This window comes from Lotus japonicus, chromosome 1, assembly GCF_012489685.1.
Source record: "Lotus japonicus ecotype B-129 chromosome 1, LjGifu_v1.2".
Taxonomy (NCBI): domain Eukaryota; kingdom Viridiplantae; phylum Streptophyta; class Magnoliopsida; order Fabales; family Fabaceae; genus Lotus; species Lotus japonicus.
Window position 1 is genome coordinate 539,431 of NC_080041.1, and position 19,705 is coordinate 559,135.

The 19,705-nt window shown below is 34.7% G+C and overlaps 2 protein-coding genes across 5 annotated transcripts; both read right to left on the reverse strand.

The window, feature by feature from the left end:
* Positions 1–8,421: 8,421 nt before the first annotated feature.
* On the reverse strand, positions 8,422–11,725 carry LOC130732835 (uncharacterized). 2 transcript variants are annotated; one of them, XM_057584824.1, is made up of 7 exons: positions 11,185–11,725; positions 10,546–10,737; positions 10,371–10,451; positions 10,008–10,136; positions 9,745–9,807; positions 9,427–9,551; positions 8,422–9,119 (listed from the first exon to the last, which is right to left on the reverse strand). In XM_057584824.1, exons 1-7 carry the CDS (start codon positions 11,329–11,331, stop codon positions 8,927–8,929), a joined length of 930 nt encoding a protein of 309 aa, XP_057440807.1. In that variant the 5' UTR covers positions 11,332–11,725; the 3' UTR covers positions 8,422–8,926. The 2 variants fall into 2 exon arrangements, with proteins under 2 accessions (XP_057440807.1, XP_057440808.1); XM_057584825.1 differs by having other exon boundaries at positions 10,975–11,327.
* A 1,479-nt stretch (positions 11,726–13,204) lies between these two features.
* LOC130732837 (protein DETOXIFICATION 45, chloroplastic) lies at positions 13,205–19,526 on the reverse strand. Of its 3 annotated transcripts, none has more exons than XM_057584828.1 (15): positions 19,367–19,526; positions 18,966–19,258; positions 18,735–18,871; positions 18,510–18,644; positions 18,259–18,422; positions 17,961–18,096; positions 16,850–16,946; positions 16,658–16,758; positions 15,948–16,111; positions 15,520–15,591; positions 15,328–15,444; positions 15,133–15,228; positions 14,922–15,043; positions 14,322–14,379; positions 13,205–14,087 (listed from the first exon to the last, which is right to left on the reverse strand). In XM_057584828.1, exons 2-15 carry the CDS (start codon positions 19,256–19,258, stop codon positions 14,082–14,084), a joined length of 1,698 nt encoding a protein of 565 aa, XP_057440811.1. In that variant the 5' UTR covers positions 19,367–19,526; the 3' UTR covers positions 13,205–14,081. The 3 variants fall into 3 exon arrangements, with proteins under 3 accessions (XP_057440811.1, XP_057440810.1, XP_057440809.1); XM_057584827.1 differs by having other exon boundaries at positions 13,205–13,459; positions 19,367–19,525; XM_057584826.1 differs by having other exon boundaries at positions 13,205–14,379.
* Positions 19,527–19,705: the final 179 nt, after the last annotated feature.

Sequence of the window (19,705 nt, forward strand, 5' to 3'; positions counted from 1 at the left end):
AGATAATCGGAATATCCCTCCCATTTAGGAAATTCATCCAAATAAAGTGACACGATGTTAGCCCAAAGTTGATTTTGCCTACCACACCTTCTTATGAATTAAAACTATTCTTACGAATTAGGATTAAGGGTGAAAATTGACTAAGGCTAACTTTGTGTAAATAAATTTGGCCTACTTCTGTTCAAAAAAAATAAAAATAAAAATTGGCCTACTTGAAAATTCAAGATTTGAGACTTACTCTTAACACATAAGTTTTTTCAGACATGACCTGATATTCTTGAAGATATGATCTTACATGATAGTCTATTTAATGATATGTTCCATAATAAGAAATTTGAGTAGGGAAACAAACCTATGTGCGCAAATAGGCCAACTAAGTGTATAAACTAACCGGCTAAAACACAAAATCAAGTTTATCTATTACTAATATATACAGGTCAACAACACTACAAGTTAGCATATAGGGACGGAAATGGCCGAGTTTTGTTGGATTTTTTAAGGCGTGAAAACTTATTCAAAATTCTACTTCATAGTATAAATTGCTTAAATTGATCATAAGTTCATTTATAAGTTGACTTGTATGTTTAAATCATTATATAGGTCAACATCTTGAAATCTATGTAAAATAATAAATATATAATTTTTAACATATTACAATAAAAAATCTAAACTTTGATTAAAAATGATAAGAATATGAAGTTATTATATTAATTATATCATTTAAGATACACTTCGCATTCATGCTCTTATGGATTGGTCAGGGTGACTTAACCACTCTTTGGCGACTCCCCTACTTGGCAAGCGACTCTATTATATATCTTGCAAGCAACACTATTACCTGCCTTGTGACTTCTATATTTGGTGGGTCATTAGTCACAATCGACCTCCTTCTGAGGTGACTTCTTTCTTAACTGGGGGATCTCGCCTTGCCTTTGTGTATTCACCGCTCCTTAATTTGACAATTCATGTATAATTGAGAGTTTTAGGTGACCCTCATCCTCTTTAATTTTAGGTAAGTTATATTTGTATGAGTTATTTTGTACTAAAGTCCAATTTATATATTTAGAGTTCGACACTTCTATAAAAGGAGAAACGATTTGTTGTAATAGAATGTTCACTTTAATACGAAATACAACAAGATTTTTTACTCGGGTTAAAGGGCCTTAAAACCTAATTCATATACCGTTTTAATTGATGTAAAACAAATAAAAATTTGATTCGATCTAAAATGATACGCATTCAAATAAATTATGGTTTTACTTTTAAAATCAAATTGGATGATCAACCAATCCAATCTAATCTGCAAATGATTTTATTGAAATTTTTGTTCCACAAGTGCATGTGGCAAAGCAAGAAAATTAAAATAAGGGTATGTGTTTGAATTGTGGACCAGCTGGAAGGTGCTTGTAAGGTCCCCTTGGAGGCTGGGATCTCCTCCTCTACTCGTTACTCCTCGAGTTCCAAATTCCCTCATATTGCAATCTAGATTAGGCACACGAAACTATAGATTTGACATAGCACATAATTATAGTTTATTGTTTAATTAATTAGTAAAATTACCTTTGACAGCAACACAACATGTCTGATCAACAGGAAACAAATTAAACTAAAGTTTAGTATGCCGGCGATCAATGTTAACGAGATCTGCTTAAGTAAGATAAGTATGCATGGTTATGAGATAGACAATCGTAATGTATTAGATTCTCACATTTAATCATAGATACAGTTTGCTAGCTATGTTTTGGATTTCCATATCTTATAGGGATGTTAGCAACAATTGTTTTTTTCTTTTCATTTTTTAAAATAATAATTGACTAGTCTTTTGTTTCAGCAATAATTGTAGAATTGGTCTCTGACCATTACATGAAATAATAATAAAATGTAAAATATACTTCTTCCGCTACAGAAAAAAATTGTTATTTAAAGTTGTGACATAAAAAGTAAGATAAAAATTATTTATATTACAATGTTACTAAAACACCCTTATTTAATTTTATTAGTAACATGTGCAACTGTAAAGTCTACCTTGGATAAAAAATAATGTAGTTGATAGAGAAGAATTGTAGTTACCTAATATGAAATGTGATAAGTAATAGAAAATTTATTAAATAAAAGTATAAATGGAAAAAAAATTAGAAACAAATACATTAATTTTCCAAAACAACAAACTTTTTGATAAAAATAGGAGAGTGCCTGTTTGTCAATTCGCAAGTGTACGAATACCTCCGGGTTTTAAATATCGAACCACAGGGATTGTGAGTGAATAGATTCGGTTTAAGCCTCGAGTTTGAAGGTTTATTTTATTGAGGCAAACATATGTCGAAGTAGTAATAAGGAAAAAGAAAATATAAATTCAGAAATGAAACAGAAAATGAAAAGAAAGAGTGATTTACTTTGGGTTCTTGCTCAACTAATCGATTCAAGCACATCATTCTAAGCACATGTTCTCATGAATCTCTCCTTGATGTTATAGCCTAAGCAACTACCTATCGATGTCTCACATAGATAATTCTTTCAAACCAAAAGATAAGCCCAATTCCTTGTGTACTTAAACATTTGTTTGAAGCATAAAGATTATAAAGTTCAGGCCAACAAACCACAACCCTTCCTCTATTCCTAGTAGCCAAGATTGAAGGGGCAATCCCAAATCAGTTCCCTAATCTATATCAAACTTCCGTTCTAATTATAGAAAAGTATAAAGCTAGCACATGTTCTAACTTGAAACATAAAGCATAGATATGGGATTCAAGGAAAGAAGAAGAACATGTGGGAAAGAACTTAAGATTATAACTTAAAAGGAAAAAGCCTTACAAGAAAACCAAAGTAAAAGAAGAGAGATTAGCCAAGAAGAGCCATGCTTGGCTAAGAACCTGAATTACAAGCTTGGAAGCCTTCTCTCACTCTCCTAGATGTTTCTCTCCTTCTAAACTTATGTAAAAATGGAATGGGTATCAAAAGTTACAAAAGAAAATGACTAAAATCCTATTTATAGGCAAAAATCACGAGTTTGGGCTGTTCCGGGCGCTCAGGTGCCAATTCAAAGCGCCTGAGCGCCAATTCCATGCTGAAAATATGGCCCCTGGAGGTAATTGGCGCCTAGGCGCCAATTAAGCACGCCTAGGCGCCAATTCCAGAACCCTGGAAAAAGCAATTGGCGCCTAGGCGCCAATGGAGCACGCCTAGGCGCTCTGACTCGCTGGAAAACCTTTTGATCTTCATTTTAACTCCTCTTTACTCCTCTTTAAGCCTCCCTTCAATTCTCCAAACCTCTAGACACTCCACCTTCAGCTGTTACAACCTGAAAACTTGATGACAAAGCTAGGAAAATATCTAGAAATTCAGAGGTTAGTTTTGCACAAAGGCTCTAAAACAAGTGGAAATTGCCTATAACTCTTAAACTCTAATCAAATGCAACTAAAGCCCTTATAAAACTACAAAATTACTAAACTAATGCAAATGCACAAATAAAAGTAAAAATGCATGAGAATGCATGAAACACTACATGAGACACAAGAAAAAGACTCAAAACCTACAAGTAAAAACCCTAAAAACATCATATAAATCCGGGTCATCAGTGCCTAAAACAACGATTTTTCTGGAGCGGAGGGAGTATATTTTTACCCCATATTAGTTGTATACTCCACATGCAATAATGATATGTAATTCACACTTCATTCATACACCTTATTTTCATAATTTATTTTTATTTTTCTCTTATGATCATCTATCATATCTTATACTTTCTCTTCTTTACTTTTTCTTTTCTTTCAATCTCTCTCATCTTTCCACCTCTTTCTACTCCAAAGAGGGTGTGAAAACAACATTATTGAATGTTTCATTCACACCTCCCTTTGAGGTAGAGAGAGGTGGAATGAAGAGAGAGATATGAAGAAAAGAAAAAGTAAAAGAGAGAAAGTATGAGATGTGATAGATGATAAGAGGAGAGAGATAAAAATAAAAAAGGTGAAAATTGAATGTTTAGAAAATGAAGTGTGTATATATCATTATTGCAACATCATTACTCTACATGAGATATTGTGGATATGAATGTTAGAGTTTTTACAGAGTACATCCAAGGCACCTGCAGCATGCTCTGAACTCAGAACTTGAGATGCTAATTAAAAGTGATAAAAATTAATTTCCTCACACTTCATGGCGATAATAAATTAAATGATAGATCAGTGAACACATTTTATCTATAGTTAATTGTCTAGCAACCACCACATATGTTTGGGTGGTTTACTGATACACCGTTTGTAACTAACAACCATGCATGAAATTTGTAACTAGGTGATCATATGACTTGTAATTTTAAAAATAGTTGACTGAAAATTAACTTTCAAATAGCTGCGAATTTTCTATACGTGTCACTAATTCACAACAATTCGATAGCAATTTTGACATCATATGGTGTATGCTAGACAACCCTTTCATCCATTGATCTTAGTTTAGTGACATATATGGATGACATTGTTTTAGTAATTGTTTTAATGTAAGACTTTGTCTATTGTTCATAAAAAAAACATTGTTGTTGGTGAAAATGATTTTCTGAAAAGACACTTATCTCATAAGAAACATATTATAAGTAACATGTAATAAATGTTAATTGTAATAACATTGGATACGGAGGCGACATCGGTTGTCATGAAGGTGGATATGGCGGTGGCAGTGGCCATGGATATGGAGGAGGAGGCGGCGGCAGCTACGGTGGAGGCAAAGACTGTGGCTATGGAGATGAAGGTGGTGGTTCCCACTATGGCAGCGGCAACGACAAAAGTTGGAGAGCTAGACTGCTTGTTTACCCTAAGATTTACGAGTTATCATCATGTCAGTTGATTAGTTTAAAATTGAGTATTATTTATGATTTCTTATTGATTAGATTCTTGTTCTGAATGTGGTTGTTTATAAATTGAAAGGATAATCAGAATTTAGTTTTGTAAAAAAAAGAAATCTTATTACATGCTCTATAGATTGGACCAATTTTAAATCTAGTACACCATTTTCTCTTAAATATCAACCCACCTTATCACACATGTATAAATTTCTATAAACTTCCCATAAACTATTGAATCTTTAATGGGGACCCGCGGCGATATTAATGAATCTATATTACATATGCAATAGAGATTCTCTTCTTTTATATTTATATATTTTGAAGAGTTCTTTCTATTTTATTAGTAGTAAGACGAAAACTTGGCCTACGTCCTAGATTTAATTTATTTTCATTTTTCTTTATTTAAATATTTTTATTACTTTTCCTCTTTATTTAAATAATAAATTATATTATAAGGGACATAAACTTGGCAGGTAGACTAATAAAGAACAATTAAATACATCTGAATCAGATTTATATTATCAAATCTGATACTCAAACTTTGATCTGAACAAGGAATTGTCTGGCTATATAGATTTGAAAGTACTCTATTCACTCACGAGTTTCGTATCCTTCCTTGGTTGATTTGGTTCAGTTTTTTAATTAATGACATATTCATGCTTGCAGTTATAAGACTAACCATTTTGAGCTCATACATAATACTATTAAATAAGTAGACATCTATTGATTCATTTACCTACGGGAGACATTATAAAACTCGTATTTGATTTTTAGCCAAGTATAAGTGAATTGCATATTAATGATACATTTGATTTTCCTTAAATTGTTGTGCGGTATTCAATAAATTGGATAGAGATGATTTTCACGGCAATCAGTTTTAAAATACAATATTAATTATTAACAGTACATTTATGTGCAACTATTAAATTTTATAATTTTTTTTTAATGAAAATTTTATCTTTGAATAGAAAAGAATGTAGTTGATACATAAAAGTTGTTATAAACATTAGTTTTCTTTTTTTGTACATCGGAAAGATAAATTGTTCCCGCAAAAAATTGATACCTAAACCTCTCCCACCCAACCCATATATGTCCCCCTAGCTCCTACCACTTAAACTATCCTATAGGAACATAAACATTAGTTTTCTATAACAACAAATTTCTTAAAAAAATTAGAAAGGGGCTAAAATAACAATTTTTCTGGTGCTAAAAACGGGAGAAACACGAGGGCACTTTGTCGCACAGCTATTTGTTGCCGGTCCAAACTTGCGGCACTTTTTTTACATACCCAGATCCTTAAAAGCTGATTTGATTTCCCTTCATTTAAGAATGTAACCTTGCCGTCACTCTCGATTCTAATTTTTATACAATGACAGCTCCTATTTATTTACTCCAACATGGACGGCTACAAATTTTTGGGGAAATGAAAACGAGTGTTATATGATTTTTATAGAAATAATATGATTTTCAACCGGTGTGCCAGGATCACGATGAAATCAAGAAGGGGATGAACGATGATGATGGAAATTGGATGCTGAGAAAGTGGCTGCCACCACTGGAAGGATCGATTAGCCTCTGTGTCGACGGAAGCTTTAATCACGCTGGCAGGTTTATGCGTTCTGGTGGACTAGTTCGTGATCATCAAGGGCAGTGGGTCTGCGGTTTTCACAGTTATCTTGCGGGTGGCAGTGTTCTGCTATCGGAAGCAAGGGCGTTGAAACTTGGCTTGCAGCTAGTGTGGGATCGCGGATTCAGGGAGGTATATTGCAGTGTGGATTGCAGCGAACTGGTTCGGACGCTGGAGGATGAAGACAACCACAGATTCTCCCCCATTCTTAGCCACATCTGAGAACTTATCAGTAGACAGTGGAAGGTATCTATTTCTGATATTAGTCGGGACTGCAATCAACCAGCGGATTAGCTAGCCAGGAGAGGGGCATTCACTTCATCCATGGTGCTGTGTATCCTAGATACCCCGCCGTCGGACTTAGAGATCCTTGTCTTGAGGGATCGTTTGGCTCTTCCTTAGTTTTTTCGTTTAATTGTTAATTTTCCGATGTAGCAAAAAAAAAAATATGATTTTCAACGCTCAAAAGAAAGAAAAAAATTAATTATATTTTTATAGTAGAGTTAAGGAAACTTTCAGGCTTTTAGGTGCCCATAATTTGCTAAGAAATAAATACAAAGTGATTAGCTGAAGTGATGAACACATGACATTTCAGAAAAGGAAATAATTGATTTATAGTAACTAGCTAATAACTTGTTGTGATCGGCCCAAACCACTATATGGTCCACCATCACTCTGGTCAGCCCAATACGACTATACAACCAATGTTTGTCAAGTTGGCAGGCCATGATCACTAAGCTGTAGCGACCAAAAAAAAAGATCACTAAGCTGTGATGGAGCCATGGAAGGAGTGAGAAAGGTGCGATGGTGGCAGCTTGGTGATCATGGGTGTGGCTGGCATTGTTAAAATTTGTGAACTTTAATAAAGTTAGTAGTAGTAGTAGTAGTAGACTAGTAGTAATTGACAAAAAAAAAAATTAAATAAATAAAGTTAGTAACAGGCAGGCTTGTCTAATTTATTTATTATTTTTTGTCTAGGGGGAGGGGATTGGGGCTGGGCTGGGTTAGTTTTTGGAGGGTGCCATTCAAACCCAATTATTTGGAAACATCTTTATCTCTCTCACTAAGCTTTGATGCGCCCGTCGTGCCACCTCTGTCGCTGTGCCTCAACTATTTCCTCTCCGCATCTGCCACCATCCCCTCCCCCTCTGTCTTGTTCTGCTACTGGCTAGATCTACAACCTCCCAATCTTCCATAGTGCCAGTGCTTTCTGGACTCCTCTTGGTACTGTCATTGAAGCTTTGATGTACGCTTCTTTGAAGGCCTTGCGCAACTCCGGCAGAGTCGGATGATTTGCTAATTGGAGCGGTTATTTATAATTGAAGATTAACTACTGCTCGGAAAGTCAAGTTGTGCTGGTGTTCTTAGGAGTTTAGACCCTGTATGATTTTTCTTAGTTTGTCTGGTTTCTTAGATCAGCATGAGTGAACATGCTGTGAGCTTAATTTCTTATCTGATTGTGCATTGCATGTAAATGTCGTAAGACAATCTTTGAATGTTAATATGCACCTTTGAAAAAAAAAATCACTCTCACTAAGCTATTTATCAAAGAGACAATACCTCTGTTAAGTTGATATATCAGGTTGTGTTAAGTGGTGAAAAGTTAGAATACTTCTATTAAATGGCAAGTTGCTATAAGTTATACTTCTATTGTTACTAGTAATCATTACTGTATGTGTTGAGTAGTTCCTAGCCAATATAAGCAGAAAATAGGAAATAAAGTAATTCTTTTGGAGATTAAAGTTACTAAAACTACAATTCAGATTGGAACATAAATGGAGCCTTCTTTTTCATACTAAATCCAATATATGTCCAAGTAAAAAAAACGTTAGATCTCTTAAGAGTGTGATATTGTTCAATGCATGAATTCAAAACTGAGTTTAGTCTCTCCTCTATCAGGTAAAATAATACTCTAAACCACCAAAAAAAGATCCAACATATAATCATTGTCAAACTGCAATTTTTCCACAGAAAGAGGATCATTATCTCCATAAGAAAATTACTTTTGAAGTTTTGGATATGATAATAAACCGATAAATTGAACGGGAGCAACCAAAATGGATTTACATCCCCATTCCAAAAAATTTGCAGGCTGTTTAGTATGTTCAAATGTAATCAGAAAGTTCTCTCACGTGATTTTTTGTACGAGGCCTGCTCAAAATCTTAGACATGCACACATGTTGCTTTAATAGGGTTAATGATCAAATTAGTCTCTGATTTTGTAAGAAAGTTTGATTTTAGTCATTTGCAGAAAAGTGACGTTTAGTGGCGGTAAAAAACAGCCAGTAATTCATAAATTATTGCCACTAAATGTCATTTTCTTGCCGAGAGACTAAAACCAAACTCGCTTACAAAATCAGGGACTAATTTAACAATTAACCCGGTTTAATAGTTTAGCAACAATAGGGGATCCAATTCCAACAAAAAACAGTTGCCTTTCTGCTAGGCCTCAAATAGTCAAAATCTCAAAGGACTCCCCTAAGCTCTCCGGTAAGCAAAGCATATTTGCGGTGTTGTGACAAGACTGGTGCCACCTGAACTGCATTTAGTATTGATGCTAAGTCATCATAAGCGGGTTCCTTGTGTTGATTAGCTGCATGCAGAATTGTTTGCAAGATTTGTAGGGTATCCCCATGGCTAACAACCAAAACTGCACATCTGCAGAATGTGGAACAGAATTGATTTAGTTGATAGAATATGAACAAAAAGACCCAAACATGCTTTAAGAAATAAGAACATTTCGATGTTGAATGATATTTTGTAACCTTAGATCAAATACCTGCTTCATAGACAAGTCAGAATCAAAAAAAAAACTTTTTCTAAATTTTGAATGCATTTATCGAAGTCTCCCTTGTGGCAGTTTGCACTAGCTACAAACCCATAATAGATTTGCTTCACAGATTTGTGCTAGAAGAAACAATAACGCTACAAGATTTTAAATGATATTTAAGACAAAAATCACTACCCTTCAAATTCCGATTCCATAACAGCCATTGCTCTTGCAAGTCTACAGGCAACATCCTTAACACTTTCCCCTCCTTCTGGCCCAACAAGTGGATCTTTTTCATCTAGTTCCCAAATTTGCTCATACTGTTGATGAATGAAAAGAGAAAATCAATGTTACAGAAAAGGTTTTAGCATATCTAATGCACACAATATCTAAATAGTGACGCCGAATGGCCTTGAAATAGTCACAATATTTCTTCTACAACCACATATAATGCAAAGAATTAAATGGTGAAGTGCAACACGGATGGACAAAGTTTCATTGACCATCACTTACTTTATCATGCGACAGAAGTTCAAAAGAAGGACCAAAGAAGCGTTCTCGAAGATCTTCGATGACCTAACAGGAAAAAAGATACATGATATTCATCAATAAAAAATCATGAACTTTGAGGGCAAAAGCACATGAATAAGCAAGTGGTGAAGTGGTAGTTAAGGATGAGCAGAGAGGTTTGGGGTATTTCTCGTGCTGCATTATACAGGGCAAATGGCAACCAAAGTAACAAATTGGTTGGTTGAATTTGAAAGGCTCTCACTGACCTTACATTGGGGGCCTTCAAAAGGAAGATTCAAGACAGTTGCAACAATCTTTGCTGTGTGGGTGGTTCTTGAAAATGGGGAGTAGCAAATGCGTACATTAGCAAGTGGTACATCATTAGCCTCTAGTTCCTGTCCAGAACACGTACTGTTAGTTAAGCCTTAAGACTAGTTGGTATTCTATAATGCATTGCATATAGAGAAGATGATGTGGTATAATTAATTGAAATTTGGGACATGGGAGTGGAGTTCTTAGGTTGAGTGATTGCATGATCCATTTTCAACATCAAATCTCATGGTCTTTGGTTCACTTCAGTTTTACTTTGATTTTTCTGCAATTCATAAATAAATATACAACATACATACCTTGTGGAATAATTTGGCAGCGAGTTGTGCTTGACTAACACCGTCGGTGGCCAATTGGAATTCAGGGCGTATGCCATTTTCCTGTGATTTCAATCCATTTATTTAACCAATTAATAATCACAAATGATAAGATTGGTTTGCATAAAACAAGAAACGAAATAAAACGAAACCTAACCATGGAGGAAACAATGAGTCCTCGCTCGTTGGGAATACTCTTGCCATGCCTCAGAACCCAGTATCTGTTCTTCGTTACCACACACATTGTTTCATTTGATTTGATTTTCACTACTATCTCTATTCTGTAATAAACAGATGGCTTAATCCTCAAATTAGTCCTTGTTTTTGTCTCGCCGTCTGAACCAGGTCCCTGATCAGAAAAATTTGTGGAAAAGCTCCTTTTCTTTATAAATCGTTTGGAGCAAGTCCTCGCCGGAGTCCGGAGCTCCGGCGAGGGATGAAGTGTCACGCTGAATGTATTAAATTTGCTTATGTTGATTTTTAAAATAAATTAAATATAAATTAAAAATTAAAAATAAATTAAAAATCAGAAAATTAAATTAAATTAGTAACCTAAATTACCCCAAATTAGTTAATTAAACCTAACCTTATTAATCTTCATCAATATTTCATCCATCTTCAAACTCAAAGCCCAGAAGTTCTGTACCAGGTAACTCACTTCAAATTTCAACTATTCAAACTACCCTTTTTCTACAAGGATTTCATTTTTCATCTCATGCATGAACAAATTACAAAGCTCAAATATTTTTACTGTGCTAACTCAAAAGCAGTGTCATCTTCCTTCACCTTTACTTACCATGTTCGTGTTTTGGTGCTCTGCTTTCTCTGCACTATTTTTTGGTTCTTGTGGTGACACAGAAACTTGGGGTATTTCACAGGAAGCGTTGGTGTTGAGATTCTGAGTCAGAACCCCACCATCGATTTCTCCCCCCTTCAACCTCATCCTACCTAGAAACCCAAAAACTCAGAAACTCAATTCCCACTTTGTTCTTCAACTTCTTCCTCATCTTCCTCCTTAATCCCTCTCTCACCCAATCCAAAAAAAAACCCAAAAAAAAAAAACCATCACGTCTCTTCTACTTGCTCACGTTCTCATCCCAAATCTGAGAAAGATAATAACTTTTCTCTCCCATTGTTCATCCAAGTTCCAACAAGATGAAGAACAAGGAAAAGGATGAGCAAAGAAAACCTTTTTTGTCCAGATCCAGCAAGGGTGAACCCCAAATCACCATCATCAAGCCATTGTTTCTTGTTCTACTTGGAAGAGTTTGTGTTTTTGTTCTTAATTCCAAATCAATGTTTGAATGATGGCAATTATGATTAAACGTAGCTTTGTGGTTTCTGTGCTATTTGAAATTGGATGAATTGAGATTTAGGGTTCCTTTATTTGGGGGTTTTGCCTCTGTTGTGGTATTTTTTGGTCTGATGTCAAGTTAATTGGCTGAATTTAGATATGTAATCAAGTAGCTTTTTTAATAAGTTTAATTTTAATTAATTAATTTGGGGTAATTTGGGTTTTTTTTTTAATTTTCTGATGTGTAATTTATTTTTTATTTATTTTTAAAATCCACATAAGCAAATTTAATATAGTCAGCGTGACACTTCATCACTCGCCGGAGCTCCGGACTCCGGCGAGGACTTGCTCCAAACGATTTACAAAGAAGATGAGCTTTTCCACAAATTTTTCCGATCAGGGACCTGGTTCAGACTGGTGAGACAAGGACAGAGACTAATTTGAGGATTAAGCCTAAACAGATAGATATCAATGCACTCAATTCCTTTTTTTATTTTATTTTATAAAACAATAAATATTTCCATTTTACCTTTACGTTTAAAAAGAGAAAAATATTAAATAATAGTATTAAAATGATACATGCCTTTTAGTTTTGCTTAATCACAAAGCAATCTTTCATTTCTCTCTTTTTTATTTTAAATGTACAAATGACTATTGGTGTTTTTATGTGAGTTAGGTTTACTTTAAAGTAAATGGAGCCAACTCCTTTGGTGTGTTGGAAATTGGAATTTATCTTTCCATAAGTGGATGTTCCAAAGCAAAAACAAATACTAGGGGCTTCTTTTTTTAAAACAAAAAAATAATGTAAAAAATAAAACAATTTATCAAAAAAAATATTGTTTGAAATGAATTTACCAACATTGGTTTTTTTGCAACGGAAAATTAATCGGCCACAAAATCCTTGGTTCAATATAATGATAAAAATTGCAACGTAATAAATTCCTCTCTAATATTTTGTCGTTAAGAATTTTGTTTTTATACGTTAGCATTTGTCTTTTATTTCTCTTCTCTCACATGTTTTTTCCTCACGTCACTCCATATATTCATATCATTCTCTTCTATGAAATATCTTCAAAGCTAATAACTAACTCTTCCACTGCTCTAGACCTAGAAGAGAATGGCGAAATTTATAGATTCACAAAAACGATGGGGTATACCTGGATATAGCTCAATTAGACATCTCATGTATTACACCCCCTCACGTACCGTATATGATAGAATTGGAATTTAAATGTGAAAACACTGAAAAGGTGGACTCAGGTTTGGTGAAGTAAAAAAACCGTGCAGTGTAATCAGCAAATCAAACCGTTAGAAAAGTTGGACAGCTCATGTTTCAATCCAGCAAATTGGCCTCTTATCATCTACTATAATTCAACCAAGTAATGTGGTTACAAGCAACATAATTCTTAAAGGGTGCATTAGTACTTAGGCCAAGGATTAAATAACCAGGATGGTCTGCTGATACCTCTACACAATTTGACTAAACTACGCCTGCACCTAATCTGCAATGGGCTCAAAAACAATTTAAACTGGCACTATTTTCCTTTACATTGAGTAACAATTACAGGGGAAAAAGTCCTTTAATAGAAATTGTCCCATGATTACACTAATGGATGGACAGAATTTATTGCTTTCAATGCAACGGCTTACAAATTGATATTTTCTACAAAAATTCTAAGTTAACATCTAAGTTTTGCATCTGATGCAAAGAATCATCCTCAAAATGCTCCATCCGCGGTCTCATCCATATTCTCCATCTAAAGACTTACGAAACCATCTGCAAACATGAGTTAAAAGATAAAAGGTACCAAATGTCTGAGGTAGATATGAATTTATATGCAGAATATGAAAAGCTCATCACATAATGTTAATCATAATCATCAGAGAGAATTTATAAATTAGCAATGTTTCTCTCAGTGTCTTGTTAAAGGGAGTATAGTACACTAGCAAGAAGCAAAAATTACCTCTTCATAAATGGGAACACTGCCATGTTATGCCATATAATAATATCTTTGCTCTTTTTAGCGACATTGTCAAACAGGACACAAGGCTAATCAACATCCACATTATGTTCAAATTTACAGTCAATATCATTTCCGATCAAACTAAAGTTTATCTTTAAAATTCCAAATCAGAGAATTGACTGACGGTCAATGATGATACTCAGGCCAAGTCTTATCTCATTAGGTGGAGTTATCTACGTAGATTAGATGATGTCGTTGAAATTTATCAAAAATCAAAATTTCCATAACTCCATCTAGAGCAAGCCCTTTATTAACGTTTTCACCAAAAGTTTTCAAGGGTCTTCCTTCCTTCACCTCCTTTAATTGAACTATCTTGCATTTGATTCACATGACATGACCCAACGATCCAAGTTTATATCATCTCCTCAACAAATGCTACTCCTACAGGGTAACGGTTATTTTTCCTCAGAATCTAAATTATGTTTTCTCCTCAACCTTTTCAGGGTAATGATCGACAGCGGGCAAATAGATAAGTAAAGCCAAGTACAAAAAGATAAGAATAACAATAAGATACTCACAAGTTGATAGAAAAACAAATGCCAGGAATAATGTACACTACATTTTAGTAATTCAAAAATCCCACACGGTTTAGGAATTATACAAATATACACTGACCTCTGCAATTTGATAATCCCTGTGAAGAAACCACCAAGGGCCATTCTTTGATAGTAATCTGAAAATGTAAAAGCATGAATGACTCAACCAAACTTACAAAAATAAAAATAAAAACCAAAATTTACAGGTACAGCCAGACAGCGCAATAACGAAGCCATGTTTTTCTAGTATCAGAAAATCTACCAAAAAGACAGGATAATACTATCTTTTTCTCTGTCAAATGCTTTCCAATTTCACTTCGAGATTTAACAACCAATGTAAATGATACCCACTATTAGACACAGAATTTCAGAATGAGCATGTCAACAAAATGGGATTGAAATCATGGTGTTTGTACAATCCACAAAGAAACTATACTGGTGTAGTATGCTTAATCATGCATATTTGGACACATAAATACCAACAGATCAAATGAGTAGTCAGCCCAATATCCATCATAGGCTAAATATTCCAAAATCTAAGATGGATAAATAGTTGCGCATTAAAGTTAAGGTAGCCATCTAAAATGGATAGAGTATTTGACAAGACATAAACAACATGAAACATTTCTTCATAATGCACACACACATGCAAGCATGCAGCGTTAATGTGTTATCTTACCTAACAGAACCAGCTACCACACGAAGTGCCATGAAGAGACTCAAGCCCAACCATACACCGTGAAGGCCAAAACGTGAAGGGGAAAATACCAAAAATGCTGAGGAGACTGCCCCCACAAACATCTACGAAGCAATATCATAAAAATTAACCTTGTGAAAAACACATGTACCAGGACAAGAACATTGTACCAAATTTAGACAAACAAACTTACCATGGAAAAAGCAGCATAGCGGAAATCAGAAACACCAAAATGGAGACCATCAAAAATATAAGCCAGCGCATTAAATGGTTGAGAAGCACTGACAAACTGGCAACAATCACAGATAACAGTGTAAACTAATATCTAAGCCAGACATGGAAACAAAAGCAAAGAAACACTGCAGAAAACAAGCAATATCATACATACCAATACTCCAGTTCTGGCAACCTGCAAGACTTTAAGATCCTGGGTAAAAACGCCAGCTAAAGATCCAAAAGATACACCCAGAATTGCAGTCAAGCAGATACCTGTCAGCAGTCCAATCTGGAAAGACATCATCAGGTTCACATAATGAAGCACCAAATGCTCAAAACTCAATGCACAAAAAAGAATACTCACCTTTAATACAAAATTAGTAAGTTCCTTCACAGCTTTGTATTCATGTCTAGATAGAGAACTTGCAACAAGGGCCTATAAATAATAGCATTTCGGTATAAGGAAAAAAGGCATATGCAAACAAGAAAACAGCAATAACGCAAGTAATTTGCCAAGCTTAAAGGAAACTAAGATTTTGAATTATAAAGTGCCGTACTCAAACAAACTGAAACTTATCCCAAGAAGTGGAACAAAGCCTGTTTCAATTAAAGTAATGACAACAGAAATTTATACATATTCCATTCTAGGCAGTCTATTGTTGGCTTAACTAGTTAAACACCCTAGTATTACAAGTTCAAAAGAAATTTAAGAAACCACAACGCGTGGGAAAAATTAAAATGAAAGAAAGTTAAGAAAATGAACATGATTTACATAAGGGGTAGTTTTAATACCTGACCAGATGCAGCCAATGCATCTGTAAGAAGGGAAACTGCCAACCAGACTTGCATACATATCTGATGTGCAGCCATAGCTACTGGACCATGACGAGCAGCCATTGATGTTCCCAATGTCATGGTTGTAAGAACAGCAAGTGTTCTTCCAAGAAGAAAACCACCTATAGCAGCCCACATATCATAACAGAAACAATATTAACCTAACTGTCAAATAACCACTTAATCCCAAAAGCTTAAGCTGTTGGGTAAGGGCCACTTTAATGGTTTTATATTATATTTTAACACTAACAAAAAGTTAAATATATGCAGAGTAAAGGAGAAAAGAGAAAATTACATGAACTAATAATTGTTTACAGTTAAAAGAAAAAGTGATAGAAAATGCAAGATAGAAACTGTTAAAAGAATGTACTGCAAAAGGCTGGCAAAACAGTATTGTGTTTCATCAGGTGATAAATGTAAAAAGCTAGTAAAAAAAACAAAAAATCATCAAACACAATTTGTTCTATTAATGCTATTGCCTTTAAATTTACAAGCAAGAGCATGAAAAAATGGAAGTGAGCTTGCATGGAAAGAGCTGTTGAGATTTCATGTAGCATCTAGTTGTTACTTCCTTTTTTTCCTACGTTTTTAGGGAGAGAATATTATTTTAGGGGGAAAGCCAAAATAAGAAGAAAGCAGAAAGCACCAAAAAAGAGAAAACTGCTTACCAGACTTAATATAACTGCCAAATTGCAGGCTTCCCAACTTTGGAGGAAGTAACACAGCTCGATTATTCAGATTCCAGATCATCAACAAGGCACCAATATATCTGAGGTATGAAAATTTAATCACAATTAGTGTTAACTATAAATCAAGATAATAAATAAAGGAAGAAAATAATGGTTTTGGAAAGTACATACTGGGAGAGAACGGTGGAAATGGCTGCACCAGTTACACCCAACTGAAAGTAATACATAAGTAAGGGAAATAAAAAGACAGCTGAAAGATTACCAATGCCTGAAATTTCATAAATATATTAGAAGTTAGAACACAGATACTCACAATATCATGAATATGATTTTAAAATTTAATCATTCTTTGAAAGAAACTATAGGCACAAGCACACTTAAGACATCAAGATATAAATTTATTCTTCATTTTTCAAGATCAAGTCACAAGTATTTGAACCAATTAAAATATAAATACCACCCTGTTTTCCACTCAACACACATACCACAAGCATTTTGTTTTTTCCCCTAAACTTGCATGCACCGATGATAAATGTAGGATCAAAGAAAATAATTTATAACCACAAAAATTAACAAGAAAATGTCCATCTCAAGCTGTACACATAATTTTCTGAATACGTGATTGAGCAAACTTAATGCATTATTTTTTAAATTGAAGTTCAGTGATCAGTATAAACGTATTCTATTATGATTAAACAAATTGGTCTTCCTCATCTTGTCATAGGAAGCTTTCTATCACGTACAAACAATTGACAGTCACCCCCCACCCCTAGCTTTTTCAATAACATATGACTATATGAGTAACCCCTGATACAGAAAGGCTTTTGTGTTAGCTAGCACTCCGTACAAGTTACAACCACATGCTAGCAATATGAAAGATTGGGCAAAATGGCCAATATGGATCATTAAATTTTCAGTGATTTATGTGCGCATGTTAGAAAATTCAAATTAAATATAGTCTGAAATCAAGAATCATGACTATAAGAAAGGCACTCAAAGTGCTTAAAAATGTCAAGTTTTTCAGTGATTTATTGCCAAAGCACGAAATGTTCAAATGAGGGGGAATTTATTTTTCAGTGAATTATGAGAGCTCGTTAAATAATAATCATAATTTATTCATGAAACATGAGTATAATAAGAGCCTTCAAAAGGAAAAGAAAATGTTGAAAATTTTCAAGATGATAAAAGAAAGGCAAAGTGCATAGAAGATAGACCCCAAAAATATATCAAGCATTCTAAAAAGCAAATTATCAAAGAGACACACATTAAACAAAACACTTGCCTAGACATAAAACAGGGGTTTTTGTATCCTTAAAACCACGGAATATGCCCTGAAGAGCCAAAGAAAGCACAACTGCAGGAGCACCAACCGCTCTTAATGAGAGAAATTTTTGAGCAAGAACACGTGTTGGATTCGCCTGTGGAAAAGAATTAATTCATAAAGGAGATTATAATTGGCATACTTTAGGAGGGTACAAGAGACATGTTATAGACTTGTAATCAGTAATATTGACATCACAACTTAAAGTATCCAGTGTGAGAACAAATAGAGATGTCAATGATAAGGGAAGATAACATACTGCTGATACACCAATGATATGAAGAAACGTTCCAGATCCCAGATACAAAGCTAAGGACTCAAAAATGCCAAGCCCCAGTGCTAATAGCAAAGCAGTAGAGACAGAGGATAGCTGCTTTCTTTCCAGAGGTTTTCCATTGCCATCATTTTGTAAAGCAGTATGATCTGCTCGGCAAATTAATGTCATTAGATAATAGTGATGTGAATTGTGAATTGTGTATAGTATAGTAGGAGAAGTTGAACAAAATTAACCTGAAGCAGAAAGATTGGCTGCTAAGTCCTCGGCAACAAAAGAAGTAGCAACACTTAAAAGGGGAATATTGAATAACTTTGAAACAATGTTAAAGATGGTGATGGAAACACCCGCAGAAGCCAACTCCAGTGTACCTATGAATAATAAATATGAGACGGTGTGTTGATGGTGGCAATTATAAAGGAAGAGAGATTGATCATTGATAGGAGGCAAACGGAACTCACCTAACCGACCAATGTAAGCAGTTTCCATCAATTGTGCCAAGGGGTCAATTGCTTGTCCAGCAAGTGCAGGCAAAGACAGCATCAAAAGCTCACGTTTGACATCAATTTTTTCTTGATTTGGATTGATTCCTAATTGACTATCAAGAATTTGAAAGAAAGAGCAATAAATAGTAATATTAGTAAGTAACTGATAGATACATGAGTGAATTGATTGAGCTTAGTCTTACTTACTCGTGAGTATGAGTAGGGACTGTAGGGTGATCCTTATCAGAGTCAGAATCATCAGTGAGCAGAGAGTGTTGTTGATGTAAAGGTCCATCGACGCGAGGAGAACTAAAACAAGGAACGGAAAGGGGTTTAGCGCGAAGGGTAAGGGTGGTGGAAAGGTGGGAATCCCTCTCCCGGTGGCGCAGGGCATAAAGGAGAGTGAGGGAAGAAGGTTTGCGGCGGTGGTTGCATAAGTTATGGGTTTGGCGGTTAAAACAAGGACATTCAGCGGTGGCGGTAGTACTAGTCGACGTCATCTTGAATTCAAAACAAAACAAGAAAACGGAGCAGGCAGGTTATGAGATAAGTTTGATTGAGTTAATTTCAAATGATAACAAACAAGAATGAATAAGATAAGATAATACCTGGTTGCTTGGGAATTAGGGCGGGGCGGAGTGGGGTGGTAAGAAGCAGAAGCACACAGAAAGAAACTTCATCCGACGACGATGATAACAAATTTCTACTAGTAATCCCGTCACTGCCCACAGAGTATAATTAATTAAACCTTCGCTACTAATTTTTCTTATTATTGTTTTCCAAATGTCTCTTGGCTTCATGCATTTACCTGGATAAACTTTTTTTAAAAAAAAAAGTCTCCGATTAATTTTTTTTTATTACAGACGATTAATTGTTTTTAAAATCTAAAGTTTATTACACATTTTGTTATAAGGTACCGAGAATTAGAACTTAGTAGTAGGTTAAAA

Excerpts from the sequence above, each read along its gene's own strand:
- LOC130732835 (XM_057584824.1), bottom strand. The coding sequence starts at position 11,331 with ATGAGGTTGAAGGGGGGAGAAATCGATGGTGGGGTTCTGACTCAGAAT. Across the intron at positions 10,452-10,545 it reads GACTCATTGTTTCCTCCATG|GAAAATGGCATACGCCCTGA; the intron begins GTTAGGTTTCGT and ends TTGAAATCACAG. Across the intron at positions 10,137-10,370 it reads CTGCCAAATTATTCCACAAG|GAACTAGAGGCTAATGATGT; the intron begins GTATGTATGTTG and ends TGTTCTGGACAG.
- LOC130732837 (XM_057584826.1), bottom strand. The coding sequence starts at position 19,258 with ATGACGTCGACTAGTACTACCGCCACCGCTGAATGTCCTTGTTTTAAC. Across the intron at positions 16,759-16,849 it reads ATTTCCACCGTTCTCTCCCA|ATATATTGGTGCCTTGTTGA; the intron begins GTATGTACTTTC and ends TTCATACCTCAG. Across the intron at positions 15,592-15,947 it reads CATTGGCTGCATCTGGTCAG|GCCCTTGTTGCAAGTTCTCT; the intron begins GTATTAAAACTA and ends TATTATTTATAG.